Source organism: Blennius ocellaris (genome assembly GCF_963422515.1).
Source record: "Blennius ocellaris genome assembly, chromosome: 21".
NCBI classification, from domain to species: Eukaryota; Metazoa; Chordata; class Actinopteri; order Blenniiformes; family Blenniidae; genus Blennius; species Blennius ocellaris.
In genome coordinates, this window is record NC_137670.1 from 11,485,131 (window position 1) to 11,502,318 (window position 17,188).

Here is a 17,188-nt window from a genome sequence, read left to right on the forward strand (position 1 = left end):
TTATCATCTCACAGTAATGAGTTTTTTTGGTATAAAAAAATAATACTAACAACAACAGCAATACAACTGACACTCAATGGAGCGCAGACCTTCGCCAAAGCCACATTTATTTGTAGAACCGAGTTAGCATCAGTAGCGTGATAGGCGTTCTTCTTCTTCTGTTTATTGGCGGGTTGCAAACAGCTTTCAGGTGCATACCGCCACCTACTGTAAAATGAGTGTGTAGCGTCAAATGTCCACCTTCATATTCTGCGTATTAAATGCGTTTCTCTCATGAAAGTTAAACAATGCCTTCCTGACATTACACACTTTTTCTTTCTCCCCGTCCGTTCCGAGAATGCCAGCGGTCAGCGCAAATCAATGCTAACAAGGTAGGTCAAGTAGCTGCATCACTGCGTGAAACACTGAGTCGGGAGCGTCTGCATGGCAAACAGATGGTTTGTATTACAATTTTTTCCTCCACAGTTTTTTGGGGGATTTATTTGGAAACATCTCGCCATTTATGTCCCGAAATCTAATCACTTGGTCCTTGGATGATGAAAAATATTTTCTGAAAATTTCATGCAATTCAGGTAAGGTTTTTCTTTTTTTTTTTTTTTGGGGGGGGGGGGGGGGGGGGGGGGTAAAATACATATAGATAAATACATACATGCAGACAAAGACCTAACCTTCTCTTCCAACCCTCTGACTCTCACCTAACTTTCATTGGCAAAGATAATAATAATAATAATAATAATAATAATAGTAATAATAATAGATTTTATTTGTAATGCACTTTACATTGAAACAACTTCAAAGTTCTACAAAGTAAAAAAAAGCCCCCCAATTGTTTTTTTTAATTAGTTATAGAATTTTATTGACAAATGGTAAGTAAGGTAAGATTTTTCTATCCTATTCTATTCTATTCATAGAAGTGTGCCTTTCAATGAAACACATGCTGTGAATTTTTCTCATTCTCTTTTAAAACAAACAAACCAAAAAAAATCAAGATATACATGACCATCGTGAAACAGTTAAACAGATAACATGGCTCAGATATTAAAAGGACTGACCTGAAAAAACAAACATGATAGACTAAAAATAACTGAACAAGAGTAAGGACGAAGATCAACCAGAAGGAGGCAGGAAAATATCATCACAACAAGAGAACAGGGCAATAAAAACGAGCACACGGGGATTCAAGAGAACTGGCATCAAAGCATGAAAACATAAAACAATGCAAATAAGAAACACAGAAGCCATGAAAGCTACATTTATGCAGAGAGGAACACTTTTGAGAAGGTGACCTGTTTACAAAACACCAAGACACAACCAGCAAGGTCAAGCACATATAATGATTATATTATAATCTACTGTGAAACGATGAGCCAAACTGTAACAAATCAACACACTGATGAAATGATAAGTTAAAGGTTATTATTGCACATCACTTTTACACATTTGAAGTTGTTTTTTTTTCTTTTTGCAGGCAAAATCCATTCATTAAGCCTTGAATGAAACACAAGGATATAAAGAGAATATACTATGTTAGGAATACTGTAATAATGCATAAAATATCAATATTATATGAAAAGTATCATAATATTATTCTGTATATGAAGGTACCCTAAAGGTTGTTATAGCCGTTCAATATAATAAACATGTGTGCGCTGTGTGTGGGTTGGAGGGCTGCAGCAGGGCTGCAATGATGTTCAAGCTTTGTGAAAACTATTTCTCACATGCACAGATGCTGGATGTTGAGTTGTGTCAGCTTTGTGTGTTCATGCTGTGGTGGCTTTACACTTTCCTGCCGCGAAGCTTAAATGTACAGTTCCCTCCCAGAAGTCCAAATGTTCCCACTTCTGCACTGTTACATTTTGGGATCCAGAAGTGAATCCAGAGCTTCACTTTGAATTATTTTTCCTGCATTAAATAATGTGTGTGCTTCTTGATGGTTTAATAAAAGCGAGGCTGAAACGCAGACTTTCCGTCCCATAGAGGGAGCCGCAGGAGAACTTCCTTCGGTACAGACGACTTATTCTATAGCCAGTAAACTCATGAAATTCCTGAAGTGTCTAAATTCCAGAGCCCCCCCCCCCCCCCCCCCCCGCTCTGTGCTGGGTCGTGTTGGGGTTCTACGAGGAAACCAGGACAGAGCTGTGTGCCGGGGTGCCTGTCGAGCCCAGCTGGGCCGGGGTCAGAGAGGGAGTGGAACTGATAGTTATTTCTGGAGCGTATATCAGGAGTGTTGAGAGTGACATGGCAAGTGTTGAATACAAGGGAGGATGAAGACACCCCCCACCACACACACACACACACACAGTGTGTGCACTTCTTTCGCCCACCCTCTGACATGCATTCCAGTGTGAGCAGATGAAAGCCAGCCACCCTGTCTCCTCATGGGTGGAGTGAACTCCCCTGCTCACCCGGTGCTCTGAGAGACACTCACTGGTTGATACTGGCAGAGTGAGAGCCACTGGAGAAGGGGAGTGTGTGTGTGTGTGTGTTATACACCTTCTCTCTTTAAAAGACGGACTCAACCGGCTGGGAGCAGGGATGGTGGCGGAGGAGATTGTGGTGTCCCTCTCAGGAGGAGCTCCGTGGGGGTTCAGGCTGCAGGGAGGGGCCGAGCTGCAAAAACCTCTACAGGTTGCAAAGGTACGACGTGCACGTGAATGAATGAGGAGATTTACTGGCGAGGTGCTAACAGGAGCCACAGAGGCTTCATTGAGTGTGCACCTGTTGATTGGGGGCCTCGGTGGTCCTTTGTGGCGTTCGGACCTCCATATATAATTGAAATACATCAAACATTAATGAAAACATCCTTCGATGTGCTGAAACTCTGAGAGCTAATACAACAAACCGTGATTGGAAGATCATCCAAAACCATTGTATCTATCGACCCATAACATTTTATACTCCAGCTCATCATTTGTGTTCATTGTCTTGTTATTTTAGCTCTTGATGGTTGTAAAGTCAATACCTTTGGACTGAAATGCAATATATTTCTGTCAACATCAGGACAACATCTAGGTATGTCACTCAATTTGATCTGATAGGAATTCTTCTCTAATGTTTTCGTCACATGCATTGTAGTGAATTTGCCACATTCGAGAGAAATGACACGATCCGTTCCCTGAACCTCTGGAGCAGAAAGAGGTTCAACGTATGTGAACGCATGAAAGTTATCTCCGGATACCTGTTGACTTTTGAGGTAATCCTTCCACTTGAGGTCGGGTTTCACGAGGCTGTTGGCCTCTCACCTGTTGTGATTGATGTTATGGGTCTGAGAACTGCGTGAGGACATGTTCGTGTGCTGCTCTTCCTCGACCCGACGTCCCGTTGGCGAGCCATAGCACTGATAGGAATTCTTTAAAACAGGTTGCAACCGACGTGCGTTGCATTTGCATGTCCGTGTCAAGAACACGATGCACATTATGTGGACAATTGGCACAAAATACACTTTGCTAGGATGAAAGGCAGGATTAAGCCTAAGCTAAAATTAATAGTTGAGTTTCTTCAAGGGCTTTTTGCGTCTGTGTCTATATCTGCTCACAGCTTTGGATGTTCTCTCTAATAGAAAAGTTATTCTGGACGGCAAGAATTTGGCCTCGCTCACCCTCATGGGAAAAGTTGGCCAGTCACCCATGAGCTGTCGAAAACCTCGGCTTCAAAATGGAAGCACAGACATCTCTTTATCCAGGATTTTCGCGCAGATAAGGTCACCTTAACGTCGGCTGTGCTTCCTCTTGGTTGGTGGATGTGCTCCTGTGTGTTTATGTGTGTTGGGTCATACCTCAGATAAGCCGAGGAGGGGCCGCCGCACAAACTGAAGGATCAAAATAGCTCATTTAAGAGCGGCTGGAAGCTGAGCATGGAAAAAGGCCGACCTCTTGTTCACACAATGATATCGATACACGCACGCACGCACGCACGCACGCACGCACGCACGCACACACATACACACACACACACACACACACACACACACACACACACACGAAAATATTTCTCCCTTCAGCATATGATGTTTCTTTGTTGATTATCCGAGAAGCAGCCGTCTTCCTACGTCTGTCTAGGAATGTGGTTGATCTGCCTGGCAGGTTTTATTTCGGGTTGCGTCGGGAACATATGGTGAATGACAGGCATGAACTCTGGTCCCGACTGGAGGGGCAGCTGTTCAAACCCCCTCTTCCGTGATGCCCACTTGTGTTGTATATGTATATGTATATATATAAATGTGTGTGCATGCCTGTGTGTGAACATACGATAAATGACTTGACTAGTGACGTTGGCTCTGAAAAGAACTATTAGGTCAAGAGATTGCTGATAAAAGCAAAATACTGTAAGTGGGTGCGGGAACACACTCCACGTTTCACCTTCACCAGTGATACAGTGTGTGCGAAACTGAAGGAACACCCTTATCTTCTGTTTTTAGAGTCAACTGTAATCGATTGGACAAGAATACCCCCCCCTCCCCCCACCCCCACCCCCAATACAGACATGCTTCCTAAAGAGAGTTCTGACATCATCTCACAGCGACTTCCAGCAGCAGCTGCATGAGTTTATGAGCTATTTTGATGCAGGGCTGATGAGGGCTGCCGCCAAAAGACAACTCCTTCTTGCTGAAGGATCAAAAATTTTGTGGAAAAGTTGCAGTATTGAGCAACAGACCTTGTTCTGCAGCAGTTTGGATAATTACCAATTAGTCAAGTAATCAATAATAGATAATTTTTTTATGTAGAATGAAGGGAAAATGGACTGCAAAAACTAGGTGGTGTAAAATAAGTAAACCGCAGGGGTTGAAACCAGGTAAAATACAGAAAACAGCACAGATGGACCAAGGTGTAATTAGAGGGGGAGGATAGAGGACAAGAAAAGAACTCCTGAATACAGAGAGAACTGAATATAAAAGCCAGCCTATGACCAAATATTTGGAGTTAGTATCTTCAGCATCATGGGAATATCCTTCAAAAGAACTTTATAGTCAGTAGTAATTGAAAGATTCTTTGCTTTGAAAGTTTGAGTTTCTCCCGAGACACTTATTTCACGTTCATTTCTAAGCATCTAAACTTGTCTGATCATTAAACAAATAAAATGTGACAGAATTACATGTTTAATCATATTGATAGTGATTCATACAAAGTCCAGCCATGTCATCATTTTAATATAGAGAACATTATTAGTTTCTGTTTCAATACTAGAATACTTGTTTCACTGTGTCATAGTTATATTGTGTGTTCATGTGATTCTGTGTGCCGACATGTGATGACATGCATGTGTCTGCACACAACGGTGGCCCCCATAAAGGTTAATGTCTCAAGACAAGCATCATGTGTCCATCACACAGCGGGGTGGTGTGGCTATTCTCGCAATGAGATGAAGGTCCCACGTATCATTGCAGCACTCCAGGATATTTCACAACTTGCACTTATTTTACTTTTGTTTACAGAGTATTTATTGGAACAGGCAGCTGTATTTTGACTTGGACTCGAGTGTTAAATGTAAAACTTCACAAATATCCTCCTGTTTTCAGGTGCGCAGACGCAGCAAAGCTTGCAGAGCCGGCCTGCGGGAGCACGACGAGCTGGTTGCGATTGACGATCGCGTGTGTTCAGAGCTCAGTCACGCTCAGGCCATGAGCCTCATAGACACACAGAGCGGGACGCTCAGCCTGAGGGTCAAAAGGTCAGAGCACAGACCTTTTTTTTTTTGTCACATCATCCAACCTGATTCATCATTTCTAATTTCACATCCTGTCTCCTGTATTCTCCCAGGGCTGCTTCTGGGCTTCACGCGGCGTCTCACTCCGGCCGCTCGGTATCACCCCGCACTTCCTCCACCAGGGTCCTGTCTCCTCCGGTGGCCCCTTTGACCTCTGGCAGCTCCTCCATCCTCTCCCCCGCAGAGATTCCCCGGGGCATCACTTCCCCTCCAGACAGCGAGGCCTACTACGGGGAGACGGACAGCGACGCAGACACGCAGTCGCACGTCCACCGCCGCCAACGCCGCACGCCTCCTCATGCACGCTCACCTGCGCGCTACGACAACACAGAGGAGGAGGAGACGTCGGAGATGAGTGGGTAAGAGATGTCAATCCTATTTGGAATATTAACGACGAATAGAAAATTAGGATTTGACTCTTTGGTTTTTACTTTGGACCTTGTTCACCAATAGCACTCCTTAAATTAAAACTATTAAAAAAATTATCTCACGGGCCAAAATGAGCAACTGCATGTTGGGTGTATTGCACAGGTGTCAAACATGTTGTCTGAGGGCCACAACGAATCAGATCTGAACAGCAGATGGCAGCAATGCTCAGTGACGCTGGAGCAACCGTTGGTATCAAAATCATGAAGGCGACTCACTCTGGGAGAGTTTGTGAAAACAACTTTCAAATGCTTTTTTCTTAATAAGGTTCAAGCTGTTTATAGAAGATTTAATTAAAAGCTACATCAAAAATTCAAGGTGCACTCGTATTGTTTGGCACTGAAACTATTACTTGGAGTTGTTTGTATTCCAAGGTTAAATGCTATTATTTTCCTTGTACAGCCACAAATTAGATCAAACCTGTGTATGGCCCCTGGAAAGGAGTTTGGTGCTGTTGAAATTAAGAAAAAAACAAACAAACAAACAAACAAACCACAAAGTGTTCTTGACCACATCAACAGATAGGAGGAAAACAACATTTGAAACAACAACAACAACAACAACAACAACAACAACAACAACAACAACAACAACAACAACAACAAATCTGGGGCAGAGACTTGAATTAACACAAGTTTTAATAAATTAAAAAAAAAAAGTGTGGAAAAAGATAGAACATCACCCAAACCAGTTAAATTGAGGCAATTATAAAGACCCACTGCGTAATTTCTTGCATCCTCCACTTTATACAAACCACCCTCAACCTTCACATTTAATGGCGATTTGTGATTGTTGTTTGTGTAAGTTATTATTAATATTACATGATACTATGTGAATAATGTTAGAGAGTCAGTGAAGATATACATAAATACTGTAAACATCATGAAACAATTAACAAGTAAATGTAATTAAAAAAAAAAACAAGAAGAAATTCAGTCAGTTGAATTTCCCAGAGCGCACATTCTAACTGAAGTGGTCTGTGTTGTGTTTGAAGGTACGAGAGTGCCACAGACGCGGCAGTTTCCACACAGGATCAGTGGGACGCCCATTGTCTCCTGGGTGTCCCTCGGAGGGAGCTCATCTACCAACCCCTCCAGGCAGAGTGGACCACCCCTGCACACACCCCACACACCCTGACCCCTCACACACTCACCCCGACCCCTGACCAGGTGGAAGCGGAGGGAGAAGGGGACAGCGGCTTCCAGGAGGTGGGGGGCTGCATCACCCTGATCTGCCCACCCCTGGTGTCCCCCGAACGGGCAAAAGAGGCCATGATGTTGAGCTCCAGCAACCATCTTGTGCCGATGGTGGGACTGCAGCAGACGCCCGTCAGTGATGAGCTTTCCAGCACCTACGTGGAAAAAGCACGGCAAGCCAGTAAGGATTTTTTTTTTTTTAATGCATTTTTCAGGAAAGAAACAGGCAAAAAAGTCCACACAGATATATAAGGTATACACCACAATAAGCTTGGGTTTGCGTAGCTGGTTTCAAACGTCTATCAAATGTGATTGATCTCAAAATCCGAGCTGAAAAAACTAAGATCACTCTCTCTGTGCCATCTTGGCTTTCACAACCTTTGACTAATATCCTGGAGAGGACAGAATTTAGCTTTCTTCTCAGAGCTTAGCTCCTTGGCTATGATATTTAAACAATTTCTCACATATTTGTAACAGGAGCTTCTCAGTCCAGTAAAGAAATTCATATTTAAGAACTGATTTTGGAAAAGAGGCCAGAAGCTCATTCTCACTCATAGAACCTTCATTGATAATTTAAAAGCTATGAAATCTAAATGAAATGTGGCCATAAGAGAGCTGATTAAAAGGCCAAACACTGGCTGTGCATTCTGAACTCTTCAGCTAGATCACCCACTGCTGGTCGTCTCATGGAAATGGTTGGTCCGGTTACACTTTCATTTCTGGTGGTGATGGGGTGAGATATACCAGATACCAGCGAAGGTATTCCACCTCACCCCTCCTCACCCGCTTGCCGTCCACTGTAACATTGGTCAGTCCCTCTCCTCGGGATTCTGAGTATTTCGTCACGGTGGGTGTATTTGTAGGCATTGAAACCTCTGACTGTATCACTACAGTTTCTGTGACTCTAATTACACGTGGATATCCTTCTTAGTTTGTTTTGGAAATAGCAATTATTGACATGGATGTTTATTGAAGGAAATCCAAGCGTCAAGGATTATATTGTTGACCAGTGACATCACGTTAATTATGATGCAACAGTTAAACCGTCAGGGGGATACCATTACTTTTCTGTGAGCCTGGATAATAATGCCAATGTGTTGCAGATATCGTTTTGTTGTACATCTGTTCTGCAATAATTGGCTCTAACACAGCAATATTTTATTTATGGTCAAGTGATCCTGTTAATTTGGAAAATATCAACTTCTTTTCAGGGTTAGACAAATAGAAAACAGGAAATAATATTATGGAGAACAGGGGAATTCAATAACTTTGAATCTTATTATCGCGTTCAGGTAATAAATCCCATAAATGCAAAAAAACAAGACATTTTCAAACACACAAAATCAGTTATTCTTAAGGTACATTTAGTTTAATATTGTTCTTGTGTTTTATAATATTTCAAGCCTTTACGCTAGGCTATGGCTACCATGTTCCAGGGTGAAGGTGGAAACTTCTGGTAGGGATGGGAGGGATATACCCCCACCTTTGGTTTGTACATACTTTCTTTTATTTTGACAGCAAGGTGGTATAACATATTCAAATTCATCGATGTCCTTTTGTTTTTATATCTCATTTCCAAAAACAACCTCTTCAGCGGTTCCTGGGGTCTCCTCACTTGGTCCCTGTTGGAGGATTTCTAATGACCAGGAATCCTAATCATCCTGAGCAGAACCTCCTTGGCTGGATCCACTATGAGGAGCAGTCGTGGGTCTATTATGAGCCTTATTTTAGCCACTTGTGTCCACAATATCAAACACAGTTCACAGCTTGTTGAAGTTGTAAGCTTATAAAAATAACCACAATAACAATGTTAGGAGCTCTTTAAATTGGAATGATATTAATATTGTCATTAAATGATGAACTATGCGTTTGCTTGTCAGCCAGACAATCTGTCCAATATGTCATTGAGCTGGTTAAACCGGATAGCTACGCACTGACTGAGTTCTGCGTCATATGAGCAAATGTTGCAGTAATGACAAACCCGTCATCCGCTACAATAGGCTGACGACCTCAGGCGACGACGCTGTCGGATGAGGCGCTCTGCTGTAGAATGCAGGATGACTGCGATGTCCAGGGACCTGCCCTTTCTCACGTTACAACGCACAAGCATATTTTCATTAGGCTTTGAATACGGGACGGCGCCCTCATCTGCGTTGAAGTTGCTTCCCTGTGCTCACAAAGTTACTCAGGTGTGAGGCGTCAGCAGCATGTCAGCAAAGACCTATGACCTCACTTTCAGTTCTAACCTAAATTTCATTTGATGAACTAATATAGACACATGCAAATCCACAGTCAATGACACTGCTATCTAAGTATCCTCTGGTATGAGGTGGGTGGGGGGGGTCTTCCTGTTCTCCTGTGTGTGTGTGTGTGTGTGTGTGTGTGTGTGTGTGTGTGTGTGTGTGTGTGTGTGTGTGTGTGTGTGTGTGTGTGTGTGTGTGTGTGTGTGTGTGTGTGTGTGTGTGTGTGTGTGTGTGTGTGAGAGAGAGAGAGTGAGGCAGCGACCGGACAGGTGTTTGATGCCTGTCAGGCAGACAGGAATAGTGGGTTGACATCATGCGTTGGTTCGGGTGGCAGGAGGCAGACAAAGGTCTTTACATGGGCCGTGTCCTGAGAGAAGAGCTGCAGACAGACACTAAACGCTTCACCTCTCGGAGCAGCTCAGGCACTGTTAGGGTGAGTGTGGGAGGGTCTCAGGGAGGTTAAGGAGACACACACACACACACACACACACACACACACACACACACACACACACACACACACACACACACACACACACACACACACACACACGCAAACACAAACCCACACGCACACATACTCACACTTGTGAGATGAGGGACCTCACATCTGCTACAGGTTCAGATGTAGGTGGACACGCAATCCCACACACTGTCCACAGAGGTAAGACGCTTCAGACTGTTTGAAATGAGCTTGGTTTTTCGCAGGATGTCACTTATTGTAGAGAACCTCAGTTTGAAGTGAAATGTTTGTATTTTTTTCAATATAACAAGGTGAATTATGTGAAATATTAATGCCTGTGTCGTGTTAACGCCAGAGAAAGGTGACTATTGTTTGACATTGTTGTTGTTGTTGAAGCTGAATAGACTCAGCTCTGTGAGAATAATTGATTTGTAATGAAATGCTATGCACTGTAATAACTAAGATTTAATATTCTATGCAACAAAGCTTGAAACAAGTTAACATATTCTGAACCTGGGTGGTGACAAAGGTTGCTGTGCACCACTTTGGTCAACACTAAAATATCCTTGCAGTTATCGGACGGATTAGGACGTATAGATTTTCACGGTCCTCAGAGGATGAACAATAATGACTCTGTTGATCCACCGGCTTTTCCTCTCATGCTACCAGCAGTTTGACATGCTTGTTTTTCAGTGACAGGTCTATTAAATTATTTCTTTCTAATGGACATTACATCTGGTGCACACATTTGTTTCTTCAATGTAGAATAGAATAGAATAGAATAGAATAGAATAGAATAGAATAGAATAGAATAGAATAGAATAGAATGCCTTTTTGCCATTGAGTGTGCACCGTAAAACACAATTGAAATAAGTAATAAATAAGTAACTCTGCCAGGTGAAATCTAATTTAACTAAATCCTCATTTCAAATTAGAAATTAACAATAATTAAATATTATTGCACAAAAATTGCACAATTGGATCTCCCGAATTTTCACATTAAAAGTTTAATTAAATTTTAATATTTTTGTTGTAAAACTACACGTAACCTTCAAGTGTTGCCTCAGATGTAGTTGTGTATTTATGAGTCAACTGTGAACTGTAAACCTTTATCCCTCTTTAAGATCATTACCAAGCAAGACTGATGCAAAATATCAGAACTTTGAACATTTCTCTGGCTTTGTTCACTATTTTCACCCAATTGTGTTATCATAAAGCATGGTTGCATTGTTGCCAGTCCACAACTACCTCCTGAACTTCACAGATCCACGGAATATACACAACGTGCCATGAGCAAAGTTTGCAATAACAAACAACTCAAACAAAGAAAATGTTTTGGTAACTATAAAAGCTATTGGTCAGTCAAAAATAATGTTGAGTGTCGGCCACACCGACATGTTTTTTCTGTCTCTTGAAAAAGTCTTCCTTGAAGTGATGTGACCACGAAGATAATACAAGTAATCTGATTGCTTCATGATAAATTACATCCAACAATGGTTTTAATCAGCTTGTCTGTTTCAGAGTGTGCACACAGAGTCTGCATCAGTCTATAGTTATGTGGTGAGCATATTCCTGCGAGGTGAGCCAAGAAACTAAAGACTCAAATAGCCCCAGACTAAGCCGGGACACAGGGACAAACACGATGTGCACAGGCTGGTAGACACACATTTTATGTTTCCACCCCCTCGCTGGACATAATAATACTCACAACCATTCATTTCCTGGATACATGCCCTCAACCCGACTTCACCCTACCCTTGAACCCACTCTAAAATGTTTTTCTGTAAATCCTTAAAGAAGAACAACTTCTATTTTGTTACTCCCCTCAAAAAAACAACAATAAACTATGCAAATAGATTAATGTCCCCACAGGATAAGTGAGACAAGTGCAAGCAGACGTGCTCAAACATGAAGTTCTGCAGGAGCAACGCTGTGATCTCATCTTCCTGTTGTGTGTGACTCAACTCTGGAGAGCAGCAGGAATTCTTTGTTCTAAATCCACCACACACACTCCTGTCTGTCACTGGAAACACTCATCACAGCGCCTCACTGAGATAATGCTGTATAAATCGTCCACCACTCGCAGTCAGTGAGGGCTGTCACACTGCTATGTTTCCGGTATTTGTCATTTTTGTACTCGTCAAATCTCCCACTACCACTTTCCTCCTTCATCTCTGCTCTATATCATCACATTTAATTTGGTCTCTCGCTCTTTTCTCTTCCTGTCTTGCAGAGTTGCAGCGTGGCGAGAGTTTGGTGGAGAAACAGGTGAAGGAAGCTCGCACTAAATGCCGCTCCATTGCTTCTTTGCTGACTGATGCTCCAAACCCCAACTCCAAAGGGGTGCTTATGTTTAAGAAACGCAGGCAGAGGGCGAAGAAGTACACTCTCACTTGTTTTGGCAAAGCTGAAGGCGATCGGGGAGGAGACACAGAAGGGGAGACAGGAGGTGAAACAGAGGAGGAAGGAGGAAGTTCAGTACAAAGTGGCTCTGAAGTTGACGAAGAGGGATTCTCGTCATCTTTTGACCCTACGTGGGATTCTGGTTATCTGGATCTGCTGGACAGGAGAAGCTGTGCTTGCCCGCCAACCACCCCTGTTACGCCAACAACTCCAGCAACCAATCAGAGCCCAGGATTTGATACATCCGCTTACCAGATTCCAGGGCTCGTGACTGCTGCCAATCGAAGCCTGGGGTTGGAGGTCCCAGAGAACTCAGCTTATCAGGACTCGAGGCCTGAGACCAGCAACGTGAAGCAGCCAATCACCAGCCACTCAGCGCACATGTCGCCTCCAGCTGTGGCACTGACCAACGGAGGGTCCGTAGCTGTGAGCCGGGCCAGTGTTGTTCTGAGCCCGCCCTCTCAGTTGCCCATTGGAAGTCAGAATGGACAACATGCCAACCCTAACCCTCATGTGAGCCTGGATCCTAACCCCACCCCGATCACAGACTCACACAATAACAGCGGGCTCAGTCCTCACGCTGCTTATCTGAACCGCACCGCCCGCCCCTTCACTCCTGGCCCCACCGGTTCTCGTCCTTCTGTAACCTCCGTGATGTTTCGCCCTCCTCAACCCAAACCCACAGCCATCACCATGGAAACCAAACCCATAGCAGCTGTCTCCATGGTGACCATCTCACCTACTCACCAGCCATCCGGGCCGGATGCAAGGAGAGCGGTGTCTAGCACCTCCCTGTATATCCCTCCAAGAAATAACAACAGCAACACTCCCCCCTCGATGCACTCGCCACCCTCAGCTCTCTCACCTCCCTCCTCTCTGTCCTCGGTGCCGATCGCTCAGCCTCCTGCAAACACATTTTCTCCTCAACCTGCAGGACACGCTTCCCCCTACACCATGTTTTCTCCTGCAGCTCCTGCAATCTCACAGACATACCTCCCTCCTCCTGCCACCCCGCCAACATACTTTTCCCCACCAGCTCCCATATACCCACCTGCCTCCACCTGCATCTCTGCTCCTCCCATTTCTTCACCGCACCCCCCTGATTTGACACAAGTTGCCTTCTCCCCTCATCGCGCGCCCGCTGCTTCCCCTGCCACCCAACCCCCTGCCGTCCATCCTTGCAGTAACGACACAGGTGTGGTGACACCCTGCCCCCAACCTTCAAATGCACCGATGCTGCTTGCACAGGCCTCTGACTCACTGGAAACACGAGAACAGCGCATTTCAGTCCCAGCTGCTCGTACCGGCATCCTCAACGATGCCCGACGTCGTAGCAGCCAGAAGCCGATGTTCAGTGCAATCCAGAAGAAGGACGTGTCGGTAAACCCCGACCTGCTGTCTATGGTCCAGAACATGGACGACCGCTTCATAAGACCGTCCGGTGCTGAGCCTGGAGTGCCACCCAGTGCTGATGCAGGCCATGAATCAGGGCCTGAAGAGGACTGGCTACGGCTTGGAGCAGAGGCCTGTAACTTCATGCAGGCTCAGCGGGCATCAAGGCCACCGCCCGTGGCGCCCAAACCGCAGACCCCTCAGGTGCCACAGCTGGCGGGCAAGGGAGGCCAGCTGTTTGCCCGGAGACAACACAGGATGGATCGATACGTCGTGGATCGGTCACCATCTGTTGCTGCGGCCCCTTACTCTCCTGCACAGACAAGAGAGCCCTCTCCCACTCCTTCACTCCCTGCCACTTGGAAGTACTCATCCAACATCCGGGCTCCACCACCCATCAGCTACAACCCCCTCCTCTCTCCCTCTTGCCCTCTGAAGGCACAGAAGAAACCTGAGGTGCAAAAGTCGGGAAAAGCTGGACCGAAAGGGCAGAAAGCAGCCCTGAAGCCTATAGACATTATGAACCACCAGCCCTACCAGCTCAACTCATCTCTATTCAGCTATGGGGGCGGAGTTCCACAAGGCATCTCTACCTATCAGCAGCAGAAACCCATGACGGGCGGCCCTCAGAAGACGGCTCGAGTTTACGAAATAAAGCGCTTCTCTACTCCTCCGCCGACATCCACAGGGCCCGCCCTCAAAGTTATAGTCCCTCGATCGGCTACCACCCTCGGAGAACCACTGTGGCAGTCTGAAGTCATGTCTCTTCCACCCACAGCTGACACCGCCGCGTATCCACAACATCTGTCTCCAGCTCAGCCCTTCCAGCCTCAGTGGGCCCCCTCCCCTCTGTCTCCCACAATGCCCCCGGCCCCTACTGCCCCACTCCCACAGCTTCCCACTTTCTCCTCTTCTTCAAGCCAAGTGCAGTCCCCTCCTTTTTCCCACTCTCAGCCCTCCAACCGGCAGTTCAAGAGCGCCCCAGACATAAGCCCACTGAACCCCCCTTCAAGCAGCACCCCGCCCAGCAGGGTCCCCAGGCCGAGGTTCAGCATTTCCAACCTGGGTCTACAGCCGTGTGTTTGGCGCCCTGGATCCACTACGCACTGATCATCTCCTGGACATTACACATTTGTTTGAGCAACATTTTGTATGTTTTCCTTCTTTTTTTTTTTGTCATAATATTGTAATTCAAGGCTGCAGCTGGAGGTTTTTCATGCCACATTACATCAAAAGCTGCGTTTGGATCAGCCACACATGTAGCAGATTGTATCGTTTCATCTCGTTAACTCTTTTATTGAAAGCATTTCGTTATACAGTATTTAAAGGGAACACTGTGTTTTGAAAAGGGAATGTAGTGTGAAATCCTGGCAAACATTTAAGATATGTATATCCGCTATAGATTGAAAGTGAAGAGAGACATTGTGGGAAGGGGGGAGGGGGATGGTATAATCAATATTGAACTGAATGAAGAGGAAATTAGCTTTAGCATAGTAAAAGAAGAACAGAGGATGTGTAACCATGAGACTGTAGCGAGAGACGTGGCCAAGGATGGGTTGAAGAAAAACAGAAAGCACAGGAAGCACATATTAGGAAGTAATATAATAGGAATATTTGTGTGAAAGGTGCAGATATGATTTAGAACTTCACAAACATACTGCTGGACCTGTTGCTAACTCGCCCCCACCATACTAGAACAGTGATTTCACTAACAGTTAGAACTGCACCCTCTGTTACAGATATACTGATTTGTGTTTGATGATTATGAGTGTTTTCTTCTATTCTGGTGTGATTGCACTGTGCAGCAGTGTGTGCTTTGTTTTCATGTAGTCTTTCACCGGGTAGGGAACAACAGCTGTCACAGAGGAGGAAAAGGCCTTTTACAGTAGCTCTGATTTCTCATCTATTGATATGAAACAAGAGAGGTATAACATGTCTGTTTGGCTGTGATTTTTTTTTTTTTTTCCACAGAGGCATGCAGCTGAATAAAAATAGACATGACTCACCTCAGCTGTCATTCTGTTTCTTCCTGTGCCACTAACGTCACCATGCACTCCCACACTGGGCCCAATGTTTCCTCCTCTTCCTCCCATCACTATTTACCCTTTTCCTCACCTTTTTAACTATAACAGATTCTTGCACTGGCTTGAAAGTGTTTTTAGGAAATACTCAGCTTTGACATAGTAATTGAAAGCGTCAGCTTAAGCACCAAGAACACGGTAGTTTTAATTGTCACCACATGGAGGCACTGTGGGATTTGTTACCATGACGTGTTGCCACACTGCAGTTTATGGAGTTTTCCTGTCTCATTTTAGAATAACATAAACAAAATCACACTGACACTTCAGATTAGGTGGTTCTTTTCCATCTTTTGAATATCCCTTTAGTGAATCCTCAAATAATTTTTTCAATATGAGAGTTCAATTTCACAAAAACAGGTTGGTTTTTAAAAAATAATAATATCATCTTCTATTTGACCCTCCACCCCCTTTTTTTTTTTTTTTTTTTAACAATATGCCTGTAGAATTGTTGCCCTACATTTCATAACAGCTTTAATGACAGCCACCTGATGGTTGCCGTGCTGTGAAACCCAACCATGGACACCGAAAGGGATCTAACCTTTGACCCTTGACAGGGATCAGTTGGCATATGGGGCTAACTTTAGTCCTGTTCAGGCCCTAAAGTAAGTTTAGCTGCTGGAGGGGAAAACACAGATGAACACCAAATCCCTCCTATGAGCAGTGCATGTGTACATGTATGCTCTCGCACATACATCCACACAATGTATTGTAAAATCTATTGATTAAAGTCAAGTCAGTATTTGAAGCATGTGAGCTTATGAAGAAGAAAACATTTAGGTTAAAGACGCTATCGGCGAGGAAACATGAATTTATGTTGTGTACAAGTCACCCGTGGGAGACATTGGATGTAATGAAAAATTCAAGACATGCCTTTTTCAAGTAAAATGTCCATAAATAAGTGAAGAGAATAGAATCAGTTTACAGGGAGCTCATTATCAGCTGTCTGCATTAAGTGCCGCATGTTAATATGTGAGCATAACACATTCTGCTCCTGGGTCAGTCATGAATGTGAAATGTGTCAAAGCTGATGAATCACAGACTCCATCCTATTAATAATAATTAGCTCAACAGGTCAATTTCTGGAGGAGAAAATGGTATGAATTGTACCATTTGTTCTAAACTATTTCCCAACAGCTTGTATAAACGGGATGTATATCTATTTACCAACCTGAGTTTGAATTACCATCTCCCAGCAGTGCATCGAACTGTGCTGACAAGCTGGGGTGGATCCACTATTGGATTGCACTTCAGCACATTTGTCTTATATGTGTGCGCGTGTGC

General features: G+C 44.3%; 1 protein-coding gene across 1 annotated transcript; it reads left to right on the top strand.

Moving 5' to 3' along the window:
* Positions 1 to 2,370: 2,370 nt before the first annotated feature.
* On the top strand, positions 2,371 to 15,832 carry LOC308145702 (synaptopodin 2-like protein). The gene is made up of 5 exons (XM_080517216.1): positions 2,371 to 2,637; positions 5,516 to 5,667; positions 5,757 to 6,062; positions 7,124 to 7,506; positions 12,265 to 15,832. The coding sequence occupies exons 1-5, from the start codon at positions 2,536 to 2,538 to the stop codon at positions 14,934 to 14,936; spliced, it is 3,615 nt and encodes a 1,204-aa protein (XP_080373342.1). The 5' UTR covers positions 2,371 to 2,535; the 3' UTR covers positions 14,937 to 15,832.
* Positions 15,833 to 17,188: the final 1,356 nt, after the last annotated feature.

Excerpts from the sequence above, each read along its gene's own strand:
- LOC308145702 (XM_080517216.1), top strand. The coding sequence starts at position 2,536 with ATGGTGGCGGAGGAGATTGTGGTGTCCCTCTCAGGAGGAGCTCCGTGG. Across the intron at positions 5,668-5,756 it reads CTCAGCCTGAGGGTCAAAAG|GGCTGCTTCTGGGCTTCACG; the intron begins GTCAGAGCACAG and ends GTATTCTCCCAG. Across the intron at positions 6,063-7,123 it reads GAGACGTCGGAGATGAGTGG|GTACGAGAGTGCCACAGACG; the intron begins GTAAGAGATGTC and ends TTGTGTTTGAAG.